Below are 26,446 nucleotides of genomic sequence, written 5' to 3'. Positions count from 1 at the left end.
AATTATTTCTTTATATGCCACCCAAACAGTTATTCCATTGGCTGAACTAAAAATACAACAAAACATGGCCTGATACAAAATTCCTGTACTCTCGAACGCGTCAATAGTGGCCTTTCAATCCACACCGTTTCCTCTCGTGTGGCCCACCACGAGTCTTGGATCCACCTCACTTTTGTTATAATGTCATGAAATAAGGTGTCTAATGTAAAAAATTGAGGTGGTAAAGTGGATGGACGGGGTGGATTTGTCACAAACATCACGGTGGGCTTGCGACTCCCGAGGAATCCGCGTCCACTCGAATCTTGCAAACGTGTGCTGTCTGCTTGTTACACGTGCGAGCAGCGCGAGTAGATTCTGTATCCGTATACGCGCAGGACTTGCAAAATCTCATCTCTGTTACCATCAAAACCCTAACCCCAATATACTGTTAGGGCCGCCTCTCTCTCTCTCTCTGTTCCTCTCTCTCTTCCAGGTATCAATCCTTATCATTTCTCTGTTTTCTTATTTCTTTCAAATTTGAAAATTTCCTCTCACAATCTTCAATAAAACCCAGAAATCGTTCTCTAATCTTCCCTTTTTGTGCTGAAAACGCACTTATTTTCCTTCTTTCCTTTTTTTTTTTTTTTTCCGTCCCAGAGAAATGGCGAAATCGAAGAATCATACGGCCCATAACCAGTCATACAAGGCCCACAAGAACGGGATCAAGAAGCCCAGGAAGCACAGGCACACTTCAACCAAAGGGGTATTTGATTCTTTCTTTTATCTTTTGAAAAAAATTTCGTTTCATTCTGTATTTTTTTTTCTATTTTATGTCATTTTCTGGGATTTCGGTTTTGTTTTTTCTTGAAATTTATTGCTGGATTTTGCATTTATCATGAATTTTGGCTGAGAATGATTATCTACAACCGGTCGTACGCTAACTTAATCCACGACCTTTTTTCTACCTACATTTTCCATTGAAAAATTCCCATTTTTGAAAGGTAAAAGTGGAAGAACAGATTTTGGGAGGACCTTTTCTGATTTGTATTGATGAGCTGGTTTTAGTTACTTTCCAGCCACTTAGATGTTTTTGTATGGTTGGTGAATTGGGACCCATTGTGTTGTGTGCCCCACTTTGGATGGCCCACGTTAGAGAAACCACATTGTTTGGGCGATGCGACGATTCGGATCATTGGATATTTCTCCTTTTCAATGTGGACCATTGACCATGTTTTATTTTGTTCGAAGGCTGTGCTTAGTGGAGGGCTAGGATTGGCATACCTGTGCAGTTCTCTTACCAAGTTCAAAACCACTAAAGCTTTATCTGGCCCGACTTGATATTTAATAATTTATAAATTAAAAATATTAGGAATGGTAGATAATATCTGAATTGGTTAGAAATAGTATAAGAAACAAAGAAAAAGCTAAACTAATAGCAACACGCCACTTAATGCAGTAGTTAAGTGGTCTCATCTATGGCAGGAATAATGGGTTTAACTTGTCCATTATGCTTTTGCATTTTACTGTTGATACAGCACGATTCACCGGGTTACTACTGGATTTGAGTCACTGACTCATTGCGAGTCGCCTTGCGTTGATTGGACTGGATGGGTCTTCCTAAGTCACGTCGAGTCACAACCATGACCAGGTTTCCCAGTGATGATTCAAAATCTCACCAAGTTGAGTTGACTTGCCTGAGTTCAAGTTGAGTTAGTGAGTTTTAGAACTGTGCTAAAAAAAGCTTTTTTAAAGGAAAAAATTATTGGCCTTTTATGGCCCCCTTTTTTTTTTTTTTAAAATAAAATTTCAAATCAGGTGTTATCGTCCTATATCATGTAGCGGGCATTGTCGTTACCATTATGTAATGGTCGTAATGTAACCTTTTTGAAATATTACATAACTTGCATACTTCGAAAAGGGTTGTTTGAACCAATAATCAGGGTTTAGACGTATCCACTTGTATGGGGCTGTTTGGATACTCACAAAGTCATGTATTGCACGAGTTGTCTTGCATATGCAACAATTGCATGGATTGTCAAGCTCTTTTTTGTTTTTTTTCCACATAAAATGAGGAAAATGAGTATATCATGTACTCAAAATATGATTGCTAAGCAAGGATAGTTTATTCTTGCTAGAAGGGTCAAATAGACTACCCGTTAAAAGCCTTGTATGGTGCATGTAGGAACATAATATTCTGCACACATGCATCTCATGTGTGTCTTGTTCTACACGTGCGACTGTCCATACTTAAGCCCCTATGCAGACCACATGCCACCAACAATCTTCAAGCATTTCACATGCATCAATTGATGTGCACATGTTGTGTAACGCCCCGAATCTTCAAGACCCGAGTATACAATTCGTTTCCCAAAAATCCGAGTGTTAACCTTAAATAATGGTCAAATTCGAGTGTACATTTTTTTTTTCTTTTATCAGTTAGAGTAAGCAGATGAGCGTAGTATGGACAAATCGACATAAATGAAAATTTCATTATCATTCAAATGTACAAGAAGCTGCCGATAATGACTTATACAAACCAATGTCTCTACATTAACAATTACAAGATATACATATATGAGAAATATAAAAGAAATATATAACGAAAGCTGCAAGGTCGCGTAACTTAATTAACAGGTACACCCATGCATCCTTGATCATCATAACAGCTCCTCATCAGTTTGAACCTGAAAATCACTTAAGCCACCGGTGCTACCTGTACGGTTATATATTTGATGGATGAGTGACCAACTCAGTGTGAATTCCTTTCAAGATTACACACCGCCACATTAGGTAAGTATAGTTATAAAACAAAGCATTCAAAACAATACACGATGCAGGTCTTATTATGTGCATGGATGCGTGAATGCAATCATCGCCCTGGGAATGCTCATCCGTGCGGACAGTGGGCTCGTCACCCATGTAATCATCGACTCGAGAAAAACATTCAGACGGTCTGTGCTCTGGGAAAAATATCCAGACAGGCAAATACGTACATCACTTACGATAGCAATAGATGCTGATCTGTGCCATATATGCATGATTAACCAACCTGTTATTAGTCCAATTACAACCAGCATGTTTAATAAGCTTAAAACTCAGAGCCCAGTGTAGGCCAACAGCTCGGGCATAGTGTCATATGACCACCGTTCCCGGCCCATGAGGCTACCACCTTGGGATATTTAATGAAAACCTGTCGACTAGTAGCCAATCATATTACAGTATATGAGGCTTACCATCACATGGTTGCACAGTATAAAACGTCGAACCCATATAGGGAAAATATTAGAACAAAGCCACATAGGGCGATATTAAAGTAGGTTACATAGGACGAGTATCAAAACTATGCGATAAAAGACCATCCTTGAAAACCATTGGACACAACAACCCTAGATGGTAGGCCCACATCAATGGTCAATTTAAACCACCATTCAATAACCACTAAGCCGAAGGTCCATTACAATCACAACCAGTCGGATTACATCCCAAGTATGGGTGTACATTTATAGGTGGGGGTTTCTCACTGATGTACCAGTTTAAGTTCCATAAGCAATCCGCAAATAATCCACAAGCATGAATAAATATGCAGGATAAACATTAAGCATGTAATGTAACAATTTAATTTCAACAATTAACACATGTAACTATGAAATGGAGATATCAATAATAAATTAAAATAAAAACTATAACTTAAGCTAATGGGAAAATGGAAAGCTCAAGAGGAAGAATCATCACCTTATGTATCGAATCGCCAACTGACGTTGCTAGGAAACGTGTGCACGCTTAGGATTGAATCCTATCATGGATTGTGAATTTGCACATGAGATCAATGTTCTACCAAGTATTTATAGTCAAGATTTATACAACCTAGGGTTTGAATTATTTATTTTTAGGGTTTTAACATGAAATTAGGGCTTCATCCTAGGGTTTAGTTAAATACTTAGATGCTAGGATTTAAATCTTAAGTTATTACTATTATTATTATTAGTATTGTACAATGGATCGAATAATAAGAATATTTATAATAGGAGTATTAATCCATCGCTAGTATTAACGATGGTTCATAAGTTCACGTTTGAAAGTATCGACATTATCTAACATCTTTATAATTACTAATAATTCTCTTAGATACTATAAATAATAATAATAGGATATTTTCTAATGATAGTACGATAAGGACTAACGCTAATAATTATATTAACAAATATCTGACTAATCCCATAAGGGAAATGATAATACTCTCTAATGATTTTAAATCATAACTATCAATTCTAGTCATGATAATGGATACTATGATTTATCATGAATTATAAGGTTCTACAGTTAGATCCAACCCTAACACACTACTTAGGGTTAAGGTCTTAACCTAGGATTTGGATTGCTTAGGCTTTTAGGGTTTAGTCCTAGGGGTTGAACTATAATATGTGTATAATTTTTAGCAAAATGTAATAATATGGTTAGTCACCATTCATAGTTGATGATATATATGATTAATACTTGCGATCATGGTAGTAACAAGTATTACAATGGTAACAAATATTAAAATCTATTATTAATGGTAATATATTTCAAGTGATGGGTGTCATACTAATATCATTTAATAGTAGTTTCTAATATTAACGTAAGCGGTGTGGTGATGGCTATCCATAACAATGTTTAGGAGTGACAAATGAAGCACTTATATTTAACCATTGTAACTAATATAGTATAGGTAGTTTATTAATGGTTAATCATGTTTAATATTAATAAATCTAATGACGATCAATATTCTCGAAATAATCTTTATATGGAAAGGAAATATGGCTCACCTAGTCGACTCAGTTGAGTCAACTCGACTCACCGCCGCTTGTCTCTCCCATCTTCTTTCCTCGCCTAGGCTAACCCAAATCAGATCAGGTCCAACCTGACCCAGCTGGAGTCGGCTTAAGCTGGGTTGACTCAGTTCCAGCCGAGTCGACTCGGTTTGGGCCAGATCGCCCTGCTCCTTCTCCTCTCTTCTCTTTGATTTTTCTTCCATTCCTCCCTCTCTCTTCTTCCCCAACCATGCTGGAACTCCATAAACGTTTGGACCGATCCAAACGCATGCCCGATGCAGTCAGACAGTGGCCCGACTTGCCTAACTCGGTCCAGTAGCTCAGCTCGGCCCGAGTTGATGCAGCAATGCACCAACCTTTCTGTTTCTCTCATTCTTTTCCTTTTCTGTTCCTTCTCCCTCTCTCTCTCTTCAGACTTTTGCAATGCACGGTCTCAGTCACAATCGTTTGACCCAAATTAGACCTGGTGCGATTTTGAACAAGGGAAATGACCGGCTCTAATGGCGGCCTCCCAACGAAGGCTCCTTCCTTGGAATCGATGGTGCTGGAGCGCCTAATCTTCCCACACGATGCTTGTGGAAGAGAGAAAGTGAAGCTCCAGCGTCATTTGACAGATGGGTTCGAGCTTGGACAGAAACGACATTTTTTTTTTTTTTTTTTTTTTTTTTTTTTTTTTGTGTTGGTGCAAGAAGAGGTAAGGAAGACATAGCTGCGTGTTAGCTTAAGTTATAGTTTTTATTTTAATTTATTATTGATATCTCCATTTCGTAGTCACATATGTTAATTGTTGGAATTAAATTGCTACATTACATGCTTAATGTTTATCCTGCATATTTATTCATGCTTGTGGATTATTTGCGGATGGCTTATGGAACTTAAGCTGGTACATCAGTGGGAAACCCCCACCTATAAATGTACACCCATATTTGCGATGTAACCCGACTGATTGTGATTGTAATGGACCTTCGGCTTAGTGGTTATTGAATGGTGGTTTAAATTGATCATTGATGTGGGCCTATCATTTAGGGTTGTTGTGTCCAATGGTTTTCAAGGATGGTCTTTTATCTCATGGTTTTGATACTCATCCTATGTGACCTACTTTGATATCGCCTTATGTGACTTTGTTCTAATATTTTTCTTATATGAGTTCGATGTTTTATACTGTGCAACCATGTAATGGTAAGCTCCATATACTGTAATATGATTGGCCACTAGTCAACGAGTTTTCATTAAATATCTCAAGGTGGTAGCCTCATAGGCCGGGGATGGTGGTCATGGGACACTATGCCCGAGCCGTCGGCCTACGCTGGGCTCTGAGCTCCCCGTAGTGACCTTTGAGCTTATTAAACCTGCTGGTTGTAATTGGACTAATAATGAGTTAGCTAATCAAGCATACATGGCACAAACTAGCATCTATTGCTATCGTATGTGACGTACATATTTGCCTGTCTGGATGTTTTTCCCGGGGCACAGACCGTTTGGATGTTTTTCCCGGGTCGATGATTGCATGGGTGACGAGCCTACTGTCCGCACGGATGAGCATCCCCGGAGTAATGATTGCATTCACGCATCTATGCACATAATAAGACCTGCATCGTGTATTGTTTTGAATGCTTTGTTTTATAACTATGCTTATCCAATGTGGTGGCGTGTCATCTTGAGGGGAATTTACACTAAGTTGGCCACTCATCCATCAAATATATAACCGTATAGGTAGCACAGGTGGCTTAAGTGATTTTCAGGTTTAGACTGATGAGGAGCCGTTATGATGATCAAGGATGCATGGTTGTACCTGTTAAGGAAGTTGCGCGACCTTGCGGCTTTCATTATATATTTCTCATGTATGTAAATCTTGTAATTGTTAATGTAGAGACATTGGTTTGTATAAGTCATTATGGGCAGCTTCTTGTACATTTGAATGATAATGAAATTTTCCTTTATGTTGATTTGTCTATATTACGCTCATCTGCTTATTTTGACTGATAAAAGAAAAAAAAAATGTACACTCGAATTTGACCATCCTTTAAGGTTAACACTCGGGTTTTTGGGAAAAGAGTCATATACTCGGGTCCTGAAGATTCGGGGCGTTACATGTTGTAATGCTACTTGTGTCACCAACCATCTTAACCTCCCTATTATGTTCCATTGCTCCCTGTTCAACATGCATTAATAGGTATGCATATGTTGTTATGCTACATGTGTCACCAGCTATCTTAAGCTCTCTAATATTGTCTACTACCCCCACCCCTTGCCATGTGCTTGACAAATAAGTTACAATACAACTAGTCTAACATTGCACGACTTGCATATTATGTGTAACACAACACGTATGCCTTTGCCATGTGCTTGACAGATAAGTTACAATACAAGTAGTCCAACATTGCACGACTTGTATATTATGTGCAACACCACACGTATGAGACAACATGTGTGGTACGCAACTTTGTGAGCATCCACGTGGTCCAACAAGAATAACACCATAGGGTTAGAATATTAATCATTAAAAAGTTTTTTTTCTTTCTCTTCTAATGGTCTATTCAACTACACAAATTGATGTTTAGATGTATCTATGTATACCAATGGTTATATGCATCCATTCTTTGTGATTTTTGGATTGTGGCCCACAACAATAGCACCATAAGAGGATGGTTACCATCCCACATTGGATGAGCTTGGGTTAGAACATGATCAAAATGGATTGTGATCCATTTGGAATGGTTGGCACCATAGTAGGACATTTTGATCATCCCAACTTCTCTGGATGTGGTGGCCCCATGGGCGACACACATTGGATGAGCTTGAGTTACCACATAAACAAAATGAATTCATCAACTATGCATGGTTCATGGGGTGATGGACTTAAGTTGGCCTCATTTTTTGGATTTTTGTTTCTTCATTGATTTCTATTTTAAAATTTTCGTAGGTTTTGTTTTCCTATGTTTTCTGTTGGCAGCTTATGTTTTTCATATGTTTGTGCGCTCGGCATTGGCCTTTTCTTTCGTAGTCTTTTGTCAGTCGTTTTCTATGCTTTGCATGCTTTTATTTTTCAGATTTATGTTTGTTTTTTGTTAGATGGACCCAAAGTTCCTGAGGAACCAAAGGTATGCTAGGAAGCATAACAAGAATAATGGAGCATCAGAGGAGGAAGAGTAGAGAGAATGAGAGTATGCTTGGTTTGGATTTCTTAGATTGGGTTTGGTTTTATGAATGATCTCATTTCATTGCTAGACTAATTCTTTGTCTGATGTCGACAATGAATTTTTATGCGCTTTGTTTTGAATACATCAATGTGCAAGTAGTTGATATTTTTGAATGATTATTCATGGTGGTTGCCATTTTAAAAATGTTGGATTTTTATGAGGTTAGGCTTAGTTTTTCATTTTATCCTTAATATTGCTTTCTTTTTAAAATTTTTTGTAAATACATTTTGGCTCCATTTAGAGGTCTAGGAGAAGACAAAGGACAATTGGAGGTTTGGGGGAAAGCACTATTGAATATAGTTGCTTAAAAATTATCAAAACCAAAATGAAGGTTTATTTAGGGCACATGGTTGCACCAAATATCATGAAATTTGATCATATTTCATGATTAATTAATCTAATTTGGTGCAACCTGTTAAACGACACTAACCATTAATCCATGTGATGATCAGTGCTAGGCCATCTACATGGCCAGCATGCAATGCGCTCTCAGGCCTAGTGTTGGATCAGTCAATAGGAGAAATGGAGATGAATGAGATGGAAGAGAAGGGGACGAGTGGCAAGGTATTTCGTAACAGTAACGGTGGTCAATCCGTTTTTCCAGCTCATTTTATGGTTGAGCCCAAAATTGAAGCATATCCAAAGCTCAAGTGGACCACATCACAGGAAACGGCGGGAATAATAATTTCCACCCTTGAAACCTTCCTAGGGCCCATAATGATGTTTATTTGTCATCCAACCTGTTCATAAGATCACATAGGCATGGATGAAGGGAAAACAGAAATATCAACTTGATCCAAAACTTCTGTGGCCCCCAAGAAATTTTCAACGGTAGACATTCAATTCACACTGCTTCCTGTGGTGTGGTCCACTTGAGCTTTGGATATGCTTCATTATTGGGCTCAAGCCCTTAATTATCTGGTAGAATGGATGGATGGAGTGGATGAAATACATAAATGACGGTGGGGCCCATTGAGTTTACTCAGTACGCTTTGTGTTACAAATTAACTCAGTAATCCGCTTCCTCACAAGGTATAGATGATGTAATCAATGAGGTAGGCTACAACAACAATAGCCCACTACATACTATCCAAGAACAATAATAAAGGCTTAGTAATAGGTCTTACATCATGATTACATACAAGCTCACAATAACTTGTGCCCACACTCAAGATCTAGGCTTACAACGAACATATCTAGTCCAATCAACAATTGGGTCCAAACAAGCAGGTTCACAAACAATGAGCAAGCATGCCTAGCAGCAATCAATGGTCTAGCACAAAAAAGAATCAATAATCAATCCAATCAGGCTCAAGTAGAGCTGTACACGAGTTGAACCGAGTCGAGCCTGGCACAACTTGGCTCGGCTCGGCCAGTTGCTAACCCCATCTCGACTCGGCTTGGTCCTCAAGCCTGTCTTGCTAGCTTCGCTCAGTTTGGCTAGCAGCTTGGGCCAGTTCAAGCCGAGTTCGAGCCTGTTCTGCATTTTCTCAAACAGGTAGAATGCATCTTCAATTTCTCATAGAATGTAAGACAGTAGCAACATTTTACAGGTATTTCATCAAACACCTAGAGCAGCATCAAAATCAAACACCCGGGTGAGCAGCATCAAAATCAAACAGCCGACGTATCCATTCCTTCCTCGCCAACACTTAGTTGAGTTATTTCATCAAACACTCGGCGAGCAACGTTCATATCAAAATAACTGAGTCACCGAGCCGATTCGATCCGAGTTGGTTCGAGTTGAGGTTCGATCCGAGTCGAGCTTTTCCGAGTCAAATCGAGCAAGTTGACCGAGCTAACTTGACTCATGTACAGCTCTAGGCTCAAGACTCAAGACCAATATCAATGGCCCAAAAAGAGTGCATTACTGGCCCAACAACTAATCCAATCATCCACAACTGACCATTTATAAAGGAATTCACGTGGCTCACTGACACAATGATCCACAACATATACAAACACTTCAAGTTAACAGCAAACACAAATCATGAGTGGACCATCAATGATGTGGGCCCAAAGAAACCAACAACAAATGAGATAGCAAGATGGTCCCTTGATTTGAGCTAGAAAACCAGTAAGCAGAAAAATGGGCCAGTAATTCTGGATCACTTCTGTCGTCGACCGGGCCTTTTTTGATCCATCTCAGCCATGAAAGTGTCCGTGAGCCACTCTACATCAGTTATTTGGGGACAGAGGAACAATAGGTGTTTTCAGAATATGAGTGAGTTGGTGTCAGAGGTGGTTAGAAGGATTAAGCAAGATGTGGTGGAATGGGCCTCTTGTTTTATGGCCATTGATATTTGTAATTTAATTTCTGTGTTCTGGTTATAGTTGCTTTTCCCACTTGAGTCTTTGGCCAGCTTTTGTGATACCTTTCTCAAAAAAGAAAAAAGAAGAAAAAGGAAAAAGAAAAAGAAAATTGAAAGGGAAAAAGAGATCTCAGTGTTACATCCAATGGAACTGACCATGTAGATTATCTACCCAAAAATCAGGCTGCTTCTCTCTTTAGGTACACTGCAATTTTATAAACAGGTTGATGGTCTAGAAAAACTTTCCCAAATTGTTCCAGCCGTTCATTTCTTTTGTGAACTGCACTCTGATGGATGCTTGGATCTTTTATTCATGTGCCATGATGCCACACATTTTGTCTCGAAGATGGGCAGCCTTGTAAATGTGCATGGGCTTTAGAAACCTCACAAGGCAAAATAAGGCAAGGGTAGATGTGTTTTGAACAGAGGAATATTGAAATTGGTGGGCGTGAAGGGCGAAGTATGATCAACCTGAGAATGGTTGATCTGAATCAACCTGGAGTGGTGCCAATAAGAGAGAAAAATGATGGAGAGCCAATTTCTATTGAAGACTAGAGACTCTGGTGCAGAGGTGAATCTTGATTAGAGGGTTGAAGGGTCTGGAAAGATGATGCGTTGAAAATCTAGGGCTTGGATCGAGGTGGTGTCGTGGCTCGAAATCAAACTAAATAGTGACTTGACGGAGATTTCTCGGATGGATATCTAGCCCAAAGAATCGAATCATCCACCTGGTTGACCTACTATGTTCCTGAGGACATCAAGGATGTCAGCAAACTAGCCGATCTCTACTTACGATAGGTTCCTATGGCAAGGAGGAGCCCACACCACTGAACCTCCAATAAGTGAGTAACAATTCCCCACAGCGATGAAGCGATCAGGAGGAAGGCGAACAATTCTCGGAAAAAGGAGTTGGAGCTCAATATCGCTGCACCACCCATTCCAAAGGGCAAATCACATACCCCTGCGGACAATGTGCAGAGTGGAACCATGCAGTATCAGACATGATATTAAATATATAGTTAGTTCTAGCAAAGCCTAATTAGTTGGGATGAGGGTTATATAATGACGATGATGATTCTAGCAAAGGAATGAGGTTTCCTGAACTGCATGCATGTAAGAGAGCTCATTTACACACCAGCATGTGTTGAAGTGGCAAATGTGTGTCAATCTAAACCATCCTTTGGGTGGCCCTGACCATGTAAATGCTCTTTTTTGACTCAAAACATAGATCCAAAGGCCTGATGGCTACCCGATCAGTAACCGAACCCTATCAGATCTGGGTCTGGGTCTTCAAGAATAAGACCTGGACCCAAAGACCTGATCCCTGGTTACAGGCACTACGGTATCTAACACAAACATGACCTGTTGACAGCCCTATATTTGAATACACAGCTGGATTGAATTGCAAATATTAAATGTAAAGTATAGAGTAAGTAGCACTCATATTGCAGTTATGTTTCTTTTAGGTCCAACCTCCAATTAACATGATTGCAATTGGGAACCCAGCTCCTCTGTCAATGCTAAAAAAGAAAATTACAATATGATTTTGAGAAAGACTTTGATATTCTGGTTGTCTCGCAGGGTGTGATGTTTGATATGCTGGAGCCTGAAAATTTCTTATAGGAATTGCATTCATCAATCGTCATGCAAGTAATTCAAATGACAGTCCAAAGTATGGGGCCCACTTTGGGCGAATCTTGAACCAAATACTAAGACTATTTGATTATCTAACTATTGGATTGGTGGACATTTATTGGGTGGTTAGAAATGAAAAATATCCAATATTCCTATATCAATAAAATATCATCAAAAAGTGTCAGTAAATCAGATGTTAGAATTGTTCAACCAATCTGATTTTGGACTGACCTAGGGAAGTGGTTTCCACAATTTTGTTGGTTTAATTTCAGTTAATGTATGCCATGTGTACACTCTTTGAGTGCCCGTGTATCAGGCATCAAGCGTATTATGCTGCCAGAGTATCAAATAACTGCCCTTTGATTTTTCCACTTTATTAATGCTCAGGTTGGGTATATGCTGAAATGCCATTTAATTGCTTAATCTCTCTGTGGCTCCTTAGGATTCTGCAGTACATTTATGGCATACTTGTACTACATTCTCAGCTGTACATGTCAGTGTGATTGGATCATTTGGGCCTCTCTAGTAATTGTGTTTTGAATTTGGACCATTGAATATTTTGTGTTTTAAGCATGGCTATCATCAGGGTGCTTGCACATGGATCCTAATATATTTGGGCTAGCATCGGTGATCTAATTCTTCTTGTGACTGCATGCAATGTCTTTTGTGGATGATGATTCCTGCTTGTACTAAAATCAACTTGGATTAAATGATTAGTGTGCTTTTCACTAATTTTGAAGTGGTGTGGCCAATGTTTTAAAACTTGAACTGAGCCTCACCCTCATCCATCAGTGGTTGGGTCCAAATAGGTCTATTTGCTTCTTGTTTAATAAGCAGAAATCTCCAATTTATTACAGAACGGCACCTTATATCTTTTGCTGAGAATTGAAAGGGTTAATGACTATTTCATGGAATCCATGGTTTTCTTTGCATATCAAATAGGGAAAATCAAAAGGAACTGTGTTTTTTTTCCCTTCCCTTTACCTATTTGTCGTCCCTTTTGGATTGGATTAGTGGGAATCAAACCGTGTGGAGCGACAACCTAATGCAAGCTACATTTAACTTCTTTACTCTGGCAGCAATATTCATGAGAAATATCTTTAACTAGTATCTTTGTGGACAGCCCGGATGGAAGGTTTCATGGTATAGGCAAGACGCTTTTTTTTTTCTTTCTTTCTTTCTGCCCAACCCATATTGAACTCAGCACTGTACTCAATATCTTAGCACACACTGGATCCTTTATAGCCTTTGTATCTTTTGCAACTTCAGCCAACTCATTGTTTCTACTTTGCCAGTCGCCACAAAATGATTAAATAAAAGCAATGAGAAACAAAGGTTATGAAGTTAAATTAGTAGTGTCTTCTGCTACTTTTGAAGTGGTGTGGCCAATGTTTTAAAACTTGAACTGTGCCTCACCCGCATCTATCAGTGGCTTAGTCCAAATAGGTCTATTTGGTTTTATGACCAACTGATGATGAGCTTGTTTGGTAAGTAGAAATCTCTAATTCATTACACAATGATACCTTAACATCTTTGGATGAGAGTTAGGGGTAATGACTACTACATGAATCCAAGGTTCTTCGCATATCAAATAGGGGAAGTTAAAGGAAGTGTGCGTTTTTATTTTTATTGTTCTTTACCTGCTCATCGGCTTTTTTAAAAGATTGGATTGGTGGGTATGAGCTCAAAAAAGAGAAGGATCCAAAGTGCAAGTGGACCATATCACTTGAAACAAAAGGAATTGAACGCCTACTGTCGGTCTGTAGCTTATTTGGGGCTATTGAAGTTTTGTATGAAGATGATATTTATGTTTTCCCTCCATCCATGTTTGTCTTCTGACCTCATGAACAGGCAACACATTACTGTGGGCCCTTGGAACTTTCCAACTTTCAATGGTGGACACCATTATCTACCCTGTTTTCTGTGGTGTGGTCCACTTGAGCTTCTAAAATGAGTTGATGGGATGGATGGACAGCGTGGGTAAGACACATACATCACGTGGGACCCATAGATTGCTGTTGCTCAACCTGCCTTGGATTTTAAAAAAGGCGATCTTGGAAATTGAGGCATAAATATGCAGCTAACTCCTTCTCAAACAAACAGCGGTAGAAGTCATTATGACTTATTTACCACCATTTATGAGCGTAAATTGAAAAACAAATAATACCAGGAAATGGAAATTACAGTTTTTTTTTTTTGGAAAGCCGTGTAAATGGGAATTGATTTACCTCATATAAATTTCTTTATGCAAATAAGAGAAAAGGTCACATCGGTGGAAATCAATTTCATTTTAATTCCATGGCTTTCACGAGTCCAACCTTTTGGTCTAGTTTCGGTGGTTTGGATCTTAAAACATGGGTGGTGACTCGTTCACCAAATGTAGGCCTGTCTTAAGTCCCAAGTGAAATAATAATGCATATTGAGCTAGTGACAATTTTCTTTTAAACTGTCCACTGGATTCTCACCAATTTGAGAATCGTGACCAGTGTCTCTGTTTTCACTAGTTTGATAATCTTCACATCACCTACACCATAAAAAAATACTGTCCAATTATTTTAAGCAAGGTAAATTAACTAGTGAATTTGTGTTCTTTTGGCCAAACATAATTTAACCAATGAATCCATGTGATTTTGCTTAACATGGTTATTTTTAATAATGAAAATACCATCATTGATACCTGTGTTTTACTGTACTTAGTAAACCAAAAGCATCAACTTTATGATGTATATAGTCATTTAATCCCTTCATTTGATTTGTCCCACCAAAGATAAGATAGCAAAGGAAAATCAGGCCAACTCATGTGATTTGGCTAAACATAAATATCTGAATTGTTTGAAGGAGTTTGAAGAGACAGCTACTCTTTCAGCCCACGGGAAAGACTATTCCAACATGTGCACTGAATGCTCCGCAATCAGAATCAAACGAGATAGGTGAATGAGAGGTTCAGGACAAAAATAGAGTTGGCTCATCTGTCCCTAATATCACTCAAAGGGCTTGCTCCCGTAACTTGCAGCTTGTAGGGATGAAGCCCGGATGGGATACATAGCTAGTTCGGAAGTAGAGTTATGGTACAGGCGATGTATCTTGTTGCTATACTTAGTCCACTTCTGATAAAGAAAACTCCTACATGTACATGGATCACATGGTAAATAGTAGTATAGAATAAAAATGTAAGATCCAAATGTAAAAATAATAATACAAAACAATACAAATTCAATGAAAAATATGTCGAATGAATGAAACTTGTATATGACCCTGTTCAGATTCGGTGAAACCTTAGGAAAGGAAGTAGGTTTTCACAATGAAATCTATTTTTGCCATTTGCTAAGTTCCAAACCTCAATAAAGTGTTGGAAATTGCATCTACTGCCCTCGAAATTTCCCCTCAAAGCTGCTGATTTATTTTCACAGCTAGCCCATCGGAGACAATTTAATTTCCCATTTTTATTAGGTGAAGTTTGGGAGGACTTTTTGGAAAGATATATTTTGATACTTTGACAGAGTACGATTGATGATATATTGACACTTTAAAACTGCATACATTCATACTAGAATTTCTAATTAAACCATTTAGGCTGTCAATTATTTTAGATGAATCATGAATAAAAAATTCTAATTATTTGATCATCTAACTGTTAGATTAGTGGAGCTTTATTTGACCGTTAAAAAAGAAGTGTGTCCAATGACCTTATTTGATGATGTCCATGTTTCATATGACCCGTTCATCTACTTACATTGTTCTATATGTTATGGCCTACCTGAGTTTCAGATTGGGCGAGTTATGACCTATAAGATGAACATGAGAAGCCACATCAAATGAAGGAAATGATGCAACACTTGAGAATTAGTATTTTGCTACCGATTTTGGAACATATCTAAATTTCTTAGAGAAAATGTTTTTGATAAGCAAACATGGAAAACAATTTAAAATAGCGTTTCCTTTCTCATTCTCTCTTTGAAACATGGTTTCTTTGGAAACAACATTTCCTATCCCATGCTTTCTGCCAATTCAAACAGATCCTAAAAATAAACGATTGATAAAAGATGGCATTGCAACTCAAGATTAACAAGATTAAATAAAAGCATACTCTCGTAGTTAAATGGAACCTACCTGATTCAAGAAGGTTAGATTTTTCATAACGTTTATTATGGTTCAATTGGCTTGGTAGAGAGGTAATTAGTCGCAATTATATTAGAAATTCAATTTTCTTCAATATGCAACAATGTTATAATTAAAAAAAAGAAAAAAAAAAAAAAAAGCGTTAGTATCTCCATGTAATAATATGACAGTCAATAAACAAAAAGTTAAAAAACAAAAATAGAAATTGACATCACATGCAAGGAAAAAAAATGCTAATTTATACCATAGTTATTTAAGAAATTATGACATATGAATTAACACACACACACACACACACACACACACACATATATATATATATATATATATATATATATATATATATATATATATATATATATATATATATATATATATATATATATATTTGAGAAAAAGCTTGTACATTTGTTTTTTAAAATATAAAAACCTTGACTTGTTAACTGGGTAGCTAAAAGTTCAGCATCGACCTCTTGCTCTTTTTGATTAATTTAATGGTTCGATGGGCTGACATTCAAACTTGGCCATTTGACCAATTCAAACATTTGGTTCAATTTTTAAATGTTGTGTTAAAGTCAAAATATTTATATTTAGAAGTTTGCTAAGCCCACACGCATGTATAAGTCGGCTAATGCACACGCCATCACATACGCCAATGTGGTGGACAGTTGCAATATTCAAGACATACTTAAAATGAATGCTATAATGTAGATTCCTCAGCGAAAGCTTTCTAATTTGCCCAATTTTTTCTAATATCACGGCACACCTACCAAGTGCACCACCACCTTTATCTTTGGGTAGTAATATCTGCCTGGCAAGTTCTACTTGATTTTAGTGTGGTTTTAGTGTGTAGTTGAGTTTAATTTTAGAATTGTGAAATAGATTATAAAATAAAATCACGACCCACTTAGCTTACTCCAACCTTATTATTTTTCTTCCAAGAAATAAAATTCACAGTCACTTGTAAAAGCTGTTTTGATTCAAACACCTAATGAAAATTTACTGTCAATTTGACTGAAAAGATAAAGTAAATGTTGTTATGATTCAAATGGCAGATGCATCTTGCTAACCTTATCTCATCTGTCACTCAACAAACACTGAATTGACAAAAATCGATATCTTAGCTTCCTCCAACATCTTATTTTCTTTGACCTTTAAAATAATTTTCTAAACACAATTATAAAAATAGCTTTGTCCATACTGGCACAAATACATATATTCTTTAAAATGATAAATAAAAATGATTCAAATGTATATTTTTTCCACGCAATACTAGCCTTAGATTTAAAACAAAGATTAAAAAAAACTTTATTCAATTAAAAGCAGATAATATTTTATGAAAGATTATATTTGCTTTGACATGAAAAATGCATGCATAAATCATTTAAAACCCATGAATGCATGGTCTAAATAACAGATATCATTGTCATGACCCATCTTTATTTAATAAGCATTTCTTGTGTACATGCCACACATCTTTACATATTTGAGAGATCTAATCCATCCATCGGGTTGGTCCAACTTTGTATGTTTTTCCAAAAACAAAATCTGGTGCAACCAGCATGTAGGCTCCAATATTGGAAACAGGTTGTGGGTTGAGAAAAATTCAGTCAAGTTTTTTCAGAGCCGTACATTTGTTTTGCAAACTATGGCCCACCCGTCCAGTGGATCAATCTGATCCTTGCTCTAGGGCATCAATATAGTGGTGGCATTATAATGGATGGGTTGGATCTTGGACCCAGTATGCCATGCTCGCATGTGTGGCATCTACATGAGTTTCATTGCACATGTGTGCGCTATTAGCAAAGTTCTTAATTAATTATCATCCCTAGTTAAAATCATTATCACAAGTTCAAAAACTAGTTGATTAGCTCATTTTCTCCCGAGTGATTGATATTTTGTTGGATAGGGATATTTGTTTTGGTTGATTGTGACAAGTGGGCCATGCTGACAAAGTGAACATAACAACCACAGCCTGATGGTTGAACGGCATGGCAGTTCTAGATCATCTCTATGTGGGTCCTATCTATGATGGACCATGCTTCAAAACCTTCCTATGATCCTAGCCACTGGTTAGTTGGATGTGTGTGGTAGTTTACTGTCTAGTTGCAGGCTGCATATTGAACGGTCAAGATTGTCCCATCATGGAGATTTTACATCTAATTTGAGGAGCAATGGACAATTAGTATGGGTCATTGGATCATGGATCCCACTTTTGGAAAGCAAAAACTATGGTAGACCGTATTACACATATAGAAACTCTAGTTACAGAAACTTTATGATAGTCATGCTTGGACAATTATCATACAGTCCAAAATAAAATAAAACAAACCAAAGTGTATTGGACGTGATATCTTATGGTCCAAAAAAAGGGAAGAAATCAGGAAAATTTTTAAAAGCGATTTTATATTGGCTTACCATATTACAATCGGGTCCATATATTAAATATATATTTATTATTTTAGCAAAGTCCTTGTTAGTTGGGATTGAGGTTTCCTAAGAAGCAAGCATTAAGAGAGCTGGTTTACATACCAGCATCTGTCAAAATAGCAGATGTGTGTGCAATCTAATCCATCCATTGGGTGGCCCTGACCATGTAAATGCTATTTTTCATTCGAAACATAGATTCAAAAGCATGATGGATACTGACTGGGATATGGGTCTGGGTCTTTAGAATAAAACTTGGACCCCGCAAGACCCGAACCCCGGTTATAGGGACGACTCCACTTGGCAAACTCGACTCGTCCGACTCGTTCATATCCGACTTGATTCAAATTAAGTGGGTGAGTCTGAGTGAGTCCATCTGAATCGAGTTGACTTCGTCCAATTCGAATTCAAATTAAGTCAAGTTCGAGTTACCTAGTAACTTGACTCAACTTGACCCGAAATCTAACTTGGTACTGACTTGACTCAATCCAAAACTTGACTCGTACATATATTAAAACTCAGATATGACATTTCAAATCTAAGATGCCGTGTAGCTGATGGAGAGGCTGCAATTCTGGCGGGTGAATATAGGGTTTGAGTTGAGATTTCAGGCCGTGAATTCCCGTTGCACCTGACCCGACTTGGTGCCGACTCAACCCAACTCGGTACTTGTAACCGAGTCAAACTCAGGCTGGATTAGTTCAGGTCAGATCCGGACTCGGATCGGGTCAGGCATGCTAGACTTGGTACTAAGTCGGGTTGAGTTCGGCAAGGTCTATTTCAAAACCCGATCGAGTCGGGTCAGCCCTAACTCGGTCCGACTCGACTCCATGCTCAACTCTAGTTACAAGTACTATAGGAACCAACCCGAACTTGACCCGTTGACAGCTTTACATTTGAGTGTGCAGCAGGATTGAATTGTGAATATTCAATGTAGGGTAGGTGTCACTCAAATTGCAGTTATATTTCTTTTAGGTCCAAACTCCATTTAATATGATTGTAATTGGGAAGTCAGACCCTCTTTAATGATTAAAAAAAAGAAGAAAATTACAATATTATTTTGAGAAAGACTTTGATACTCTGGTTATGGTTTGATAGATGATTTGCTGGAGCTTCAAAATTTCTTTAGAAATTGCATTAGTTTCATACAAGTAATTCAATCACACTGTCCAATTTATGGGTCCCAGTTTGGGTGCATCTTGAGCCATATATTAAGATTATTTGATTATCTAACTATTGGATTGGTGGACATTTATTGGGTGGCTAGAAATGAAAAAAAAAAATAATCCAATGGGTATATCAAGAAAAAATCAACAAAAAAGTCAGTAAGTCGGATGTCAGAATTGTTCAACTAATCTGATTTTGGACTGACCTAGGGATAGTGGGTTCCACAATTTAGTCAGTGTAATTTGTATTAATGTCCGCCATGGTAACAATCTTTGAGTACCTGTGTATCAACTGTACTATGCTGCCAGAGTATCAAATAACCAGCCTTTGATTTTTCCACTTTATTAATGCTCAGGTTCGGTGTACTCTGAAATGCCATTTAATTGCTCAATCTCACTATGGGAGGTGCCTCCCGCCCCTGCCAGGACCACCAGGCGCTCTGTGGGGTCCACAGTGATGTCTGTGTTTTATCCACGCCGTGCATCCATTTTAACAGATCATTTTAAGGCATGAGCCCAAAAAAGAGGCAGATCCATGCCCACGACAAGAAAAAGTAGGGATTGAGGCCCATGGTTGAAAAGGCCTTGGAGGCTATAGAAGTTTTGATCAACCTAATATTTGTGTTTTCCCTTCATCATGGCAAAAAAATGTCACCGTGGGCCCAAGGATTGTTTCAACGGTGGTGTCATTATCACCACTGCTTCTTGTGGTGTGGCCCACTCCAGGTTTGGATCTGTCTCCTTTTTAGGCTCATGCCTTAGAATGATCCGTTAAAATGGATGTACGGGTGGATGAAACACATACATCCTCCCTCACTGTGATTCGGACGCTGATTGCCTTCCATTGAGATGAACTGAACACACCAAAAACTTCACCTGATACAAAACTTCGATATCAATGTGGATGTATCAACGGTGGTCATTCAATTCCCACTATTTCTTCCCGCGTGGCTCACTTGAGTTTTGGATCCACCTCATTTTTATTCTCATATTGTAAAATGTGCTTACAAAATGGATGGACGGAGTGGATTTATTTATCACAAATATCACGGTGGATACCACCTCACTTCCCAGCGCAGGACATTTGTGGCATACTTGTACTACATTCTCACCCGTGCATATTGTGGGTCCCACTTTAGATGAGGTTACTCTATGATTTGGTCAATTAGGGGTAATTGGTTTTACGACTAATGGTTGGTTTGTTTGCTAAGCAGAAATCTTTAGTTCATCAAACAACAACACCTCAAAGGAAGTTGTTTATTTATTATTTCATTTCTTTACTTGGTCATTGGTACTTTTGGATTGGATTGATGGAAACCATACCACATATTATAGGAAATGAAATAAGTGGAAAAAAAATCTACATTAATCTGATTGTTTCTATGAAAATATTAACAGGTCAACGGTCAAAATGCAAGAGCTAGTTCTCATTATCTTTAAAAAGTAAATTTAGATTTAGCATATATTTTTTTTTAAGGAAAAGGAAATCATCTATGAAAATCAATTTCATATTAGTTCCATGATTTTCTAGAGGATTCCACCAGTCCAAGTAGTACTGGCCAATTAATTTATATTTTTGTGGATTAGTTGGACCTGATAGTTTGAACTCTGGCTAGAAATGATTTCTAGGTAACTTACTCTTTACTTTTTTTCGCTAGTTTTGGTCTTAATCAAGTCCAACCATTTGGTTTACTTTAGGTGGTTTGAGTTTGAAAGCATGGGTGGTGACTTGTTCACTAAACATGGATCCATATCTAGAGCACCCAAGTGACTGTTTGGTTGGGTGGGTTGTGGTTGCACAGTGAAATAATTACGCGCATTGAACTAGTGACAATTATCTTTTAAACAGTCCACTTGACTTTTACTAATTTGAGGATCACCACCATTTTTTTTTTCTCACCAGTTTGAGAATCATCACCTTTACTAGTGATTCTAAAGACACCATAGTGATAAATCAATTAGTGAATTTGTGTGCTTTTGGTCAAACATAATTCAACTGGTGAATCTAAAGACACAGGGTGGGATCTGAATGCCACCTGTATTCTGTCGCTGACAGATGTCTTCATTCTGTCAATTGCTGTTCAATGATATCGAACTACCTTCGATGTCATCAAAGCCAATTCGATGACATTAAAGCCGGTCGATGCCATCGAGTTTTTTTTGAAATTTTCAGCCCCGATTGCTGGACTGTTTTTATTAGTTTTTGATGACATCGAAGGTAGTTGGATGTCATCGAAGGCTTTACGGAGATTTTCTGTTGAAACGTAAGATCTGCAAAATTTATTTTCTATTTCAGTTCTACTTATTTCTAAAGCTATATAAAGGGTTGTATATGGAACTATGAGGTATTTTAAGGGAATTCTAAGGTATTCTAGAGTTTCTAAAAGGATTCTAGGGTTTTTAGGGGTGAAGAAAAGGAGAAGTTTGAGGATTGCTTAAGTCAAGTAAATCCTCTATCTTTGTAATATGTGCTTTTCATAGTGGAGTTTCTGTCGCTTTGTGCTATGGTTTTTTCCCGCAAGAATTATCCACGTTAAATCTTTGAATTTCTTGCGATTGCTTGATGCTCTTGGATTGCTATCCTAAATCCATATCCGTGTGATTCCGTAACACAAATCCTAACATATTTTAGCCCATGCCCGAAAATAAGTTCCATCCAAAATTTGAGTGAGTCTTCTAACCAGACCTAAAATGAATACACACTCTTGTAGGTATGTGTATACTGACCGTGAAAGAAAATTATTCTTTATAATGAAATCCATATGAACAATTAAATATGTGATATTCATTCTGTAAGCTGAAAGTCATCTAATTCCTTCATCTGATATGTCCCATTATTGATATGATGCACCGAAAAATACAAATACAAGTTTAATCTAAAACTTCCGTGCACTCGGAAAGTTTTCAACAGTAGGTGTTCAATCTCACTGTTTCCATTGGTGTGATTCACTTGATCTTTGTATATGCTTCATTTTTAGATCATGCCTTAAGACTAGTTGGATGGATGGATAGTGTAAATAAAGTATATACATCATGATAAGGCACCCAAATTAATATATAATAGTTAAAGGGAAGTAAATGGAACAATGCAATATGCAACATTTAGGAAATATTTTAACATATCACCTAGACACATTCATAAGCCATTGGTGGGTGATAACTTCAATAACTATTTAAGAATTATATGCACTGACATGGAAATAATACAAAAGCAAACACTTAGTTACTGATGGCTCAAAAGATAGGCGGTTTGATGACAATAAACTTTTTTCTTTTATCATAATCTTGAAATAGCTTTTGAAGTCTGCATCTTATGTACTGATCTCTACATGGAGATATCTAAATATAAAAATACAATAAAAAATGTAAGAATTATAATAAAAAATAATACAATCACAATAAAAATATGTAAAACGAATTCAAGTCTGCCCAAGATTATATGAAACCGTACTTATGTAGTTAAATGAAATATATGCAAGCAAGATTAACAAAAATGAAATCCATGCGAACAAGCTTAACAAAAATACAAGAAGGTCAATTTTTCATAAAGGTAATCATGGATAAATTGGCATGTAAATAGTTGCAATTATACCGGACATTCAATTTTCTTTACAATGTAACAATGTAATCATGAAAAAAATGTATATCTCCGTGTAATGGTATGCCGGCCAATAAACAAAAGTTTAAAAAAGCGAAAATAGAAATTGACATTATAAGGAAAAAAACTAAATTATATTATATTTATCTAAGCAATTATCACACATGAATAACTATTTTTTTTTTTTTCAAAAAATGCCTTGTACGTTGGATTTTTAAAACTTAAAACCAAGACCTTGACTTGTTTCCCTGTTCAGCTAAGTGCAACTAAGTTTAGCATCAACCTTTGGCTTTTTTGGCCCATAAATCTACTTTATTTAAAATAGAAAATGGAGAGAATTAGCAGCAAATCTACTAAATAGTTTGATATAGTGAATGGTTCAATGGGTTGACATTGAAACTCGGCGATTTGACTCTAAATTCCACCAATTCGGGTCCAAAACAATTCAACCATTTGGCTCGATTTTAAAATGCTGTAGTAAATTCATTTTTTATTTTTTATTTTAATATGTAGAGCTTAACTAAACCTCCACACATGTACAAGTTAGCTGATGCATGCACATGCCATCACATATGAAGTGTCTGATGAAAATTGTGATATTTAAGCCACGCTTCAAAAGGATGCCATTATGTAGATTCTCTATTTCAAAAATCAGTTTGGTACTCTAGTGGAAGAGGGTTATAACTAATTGAATAAAATGTATCATTATGAAAAATTCAGCCAAATCATGGCACACCTACCACGCGTGCCACTTCTATCTTTGGATATTAAGATCTCCATAGTGAGCTCCACTTAATTAATGACTTTGAAATTGCAGCTGTATGCTAGATTGACACTTGTGATGACCATGTATGTTGAAGTGTTGAACTATATTATAAAAGAAAATCAATAATCATCTTTTCAACTTAATATTTTTATTCCCCATAATAAAATCAACAATCACCTGATTTTATTTGATGCTTGAGGTGTAAATGGTGTTCTGATACAAATAACAAATGCACCTTCCAAACTCCTTCTAATCTTCCACTCAATAAAAGATAATACTGAATTGGTAAATACTGGGCTTTTAGCTTTCTCCAACCTCTCATATTTCTACATGGTAAGACCTTAAAAATAATTTTCTAAAAAACATTAGAAAAAAAAGAGCAAAAATCAATAAATTTTGACCATACTTGTAGGGCTATTTATATTCATTAAAATGATAAACAACAAAGTTTAAAATGTATATTTGTTCCATGCAATTTTAGCCTTGGATTTAGAAACAAACTAGAAAAAGGTTTATTCAATTAGAAGTAGAGATCTTTTATACACACACACGAATGATTGTAGTTCCTTTGCCATGAAAAATGCATGCTTAAATGATTTAAAACGCATGCATATTTCATTACTTACCTGCTTAAGTGATAGGATTGTCATGATCACCTACCTTTATTTGATGAGCTTTGATTGTATACAAGCCACACACGTCACACACTTGCGAGATATAATCCATCCATCAGGTTGGTCCAATCTTATACGTGTTTTTCCAAAAAACAAAATCTAGTCCGATCAACATGTTGAAAATAGGTGGATGGGTTGAGAAAACTTCAGCCAAGATTTTTAGAGCCGTACATTTGTTTTCCAAACTAAGGCACACCCGACCTGTGTATGAATTTGATTCTTGGGGTAGGGCATCAATATAGCAGTGGCATTATGATGGATGGCTTGGATCCTGGATCTATTGTGCCACGCTTACACGTGTGGCATGGAGAAAATTTACTCCAACGGTTTAGATAGATTGCGTGTGATGAGGCCAAAAATAATAATGGTCCAATCAACAAGTGGGCCATGCTAACAAAGTGAACATAACAACCCGAGCCTGATAGTCGTGGTTGTCTAGATCATCTCTACGTGGGTCCCACCCGATAGCCCCACACATCTATGGTTGCATGTGGGCTGATGGCTAGATTTTTGTCTTTGTATACATTATCGTACGTACAATCTTTTCATCTATTAGTCTCTCTGCATGAGACGCCAGTTTGATTAGATTTTCTGTAGGTGGGGGTTGTGGTATTGTGATCTAGACCATTGGTCTACTAGGCCCCACGGTTGATGGACCATGGCCTAAAACCTTCCCATGATCCTAGCCACTCGTTAGTTGGATGTTTATGGTAGTTTTATAATTACCATAAACAACTGTCTGCATTCAACTCGGCCCACATGCTGAGATGGTCCGATAATTTGAACCGTCCCTATTCTCTCATCACTGCCATAATTAAGCTATTGTTTTGTAATTACGCTTGAGTATAATCCTAACCTTTAAATTTTAGATTTTAACGTGAGCCATTGAAAAATATCTTTATCTTTTTATTGTTCTAAATTTATCTACATATATTTATGGTCACAGTCATCTTATCAGCAAAAGTGCCTTGGTGGCCCTTATGGCACAGTTTTCACAACATAGACATCATCAGACCACTCGTCATGTGGGCCCTAATAGGTGGCCTAATCTAATCCGTTGGTTTTATGGGATATACCAGAGATAATGGATGACCAAAAAAAATTTCCATGTTGGAAGATCCTACCCTCAAATCTATGGCCCTTTTTTGGACCTTTACTTTGACCGTCCATTTGCAACCTATTTGTTTCGGCCCACCATGGGCTCAGGATTTGAAGATAAAATAGATCAATGGCTCAAATGCTGACATATCTTATTTCAATACATGGGTATGTATGTTTTACTTTAGGAATTGCAAGACACGTGGCCACAAGTGCAACAAATGACTTTATTTTGTTTGAGTGTGGGTAAGTATGTATATGCAGGGCATGTTAGAGTTGTATTCAACTTGAATCGAACAGAACATCTTGTAACCACAGGTGCCAAAATATCTAATTATGACCAAATCTATAAAAATTAGCCTGATTATTTAACTACTAATTGATAAGATGATAGGTGATTTATGAAAGGGAGAATTAGTCATTGGGATGATTTATTTTTATTTTTATTTTATTTTTTATTTTTTGCATTGAAAACAATAACTTTTATTACAATATAAGAACGTAGAATGAGAATTTAAACGCTGAATACTGATTTTATTAATATGAATGAAGATTCAATACAAATGGTATGTGAAAGTAAATAAATCAGGAAAAAGTTACCTACAACAGTTTGAGTGAGTGAGCTGTTGATTGGATGATCTTTCAGACTTGGATATGTTCA

At 37.1% G+C, this 26,446-nt stretch overlaps 1 protein-coding gene across 1 annotated transcript; it reads left to right on the top strand.

The window, feature by feature from the left end:
* The first annotated feature begins 497 nt into the window (after nt 1-497).
* Nucleotides 498-8,109, top strand: LOC131231280 (large ribosomal subunit protein eL29z-like). The gene is made up of 2 exons (XM_058227426.1): nt 498-742; nt 7,863-8,109. Exons 1-2 carry the CDS (start codon nt 641-643, stop codon nt 7,941-7,943), a joined length of 183 nt encoding a protein of 60 aa, XP_058083409.1. The 5' UTR covers nt 498-640; the 3' UTR covers nt 7,944-8,109.
* The last annotated feature ends 18,337 nt before the right edge of the window (nt 8,110-26,446 follow it).

This window comes from Magnolia sinica, chromosome 17 (assembly GCF_029962835.1).
Source record: "Magnolia sinica isolate HGM2019 chromosome 17, MsV1, whole genome shotgun sequence".
Lineage (NCBI taxonomy): Eukaryota > Viridiplantae > Streptophyta > Magnoliopsida > Magnoliales > Magnoliaceae > Magnolia > Magnolia sinica.
This window is presented reverse-complemented; position numbering and strand designations above follow the sequence as displayed.

Bases quoted from the DNA above. Each gene is read 5' to 3' on its own strand.
- LOC131231280 (XM_058227426.1), top strand. From the start codon at position 641: ATGGCGAAATCGAAGAATCATACGGCCCATAACCAGTCATACAAGGCC. The intron at 743-7,862 runs GTATTTGATTCT...GTTTTTTGTTAG, and splicing joins GGCACACTTCAACCAAAGGG to ATGGACCCAAAGTTCCTGAG.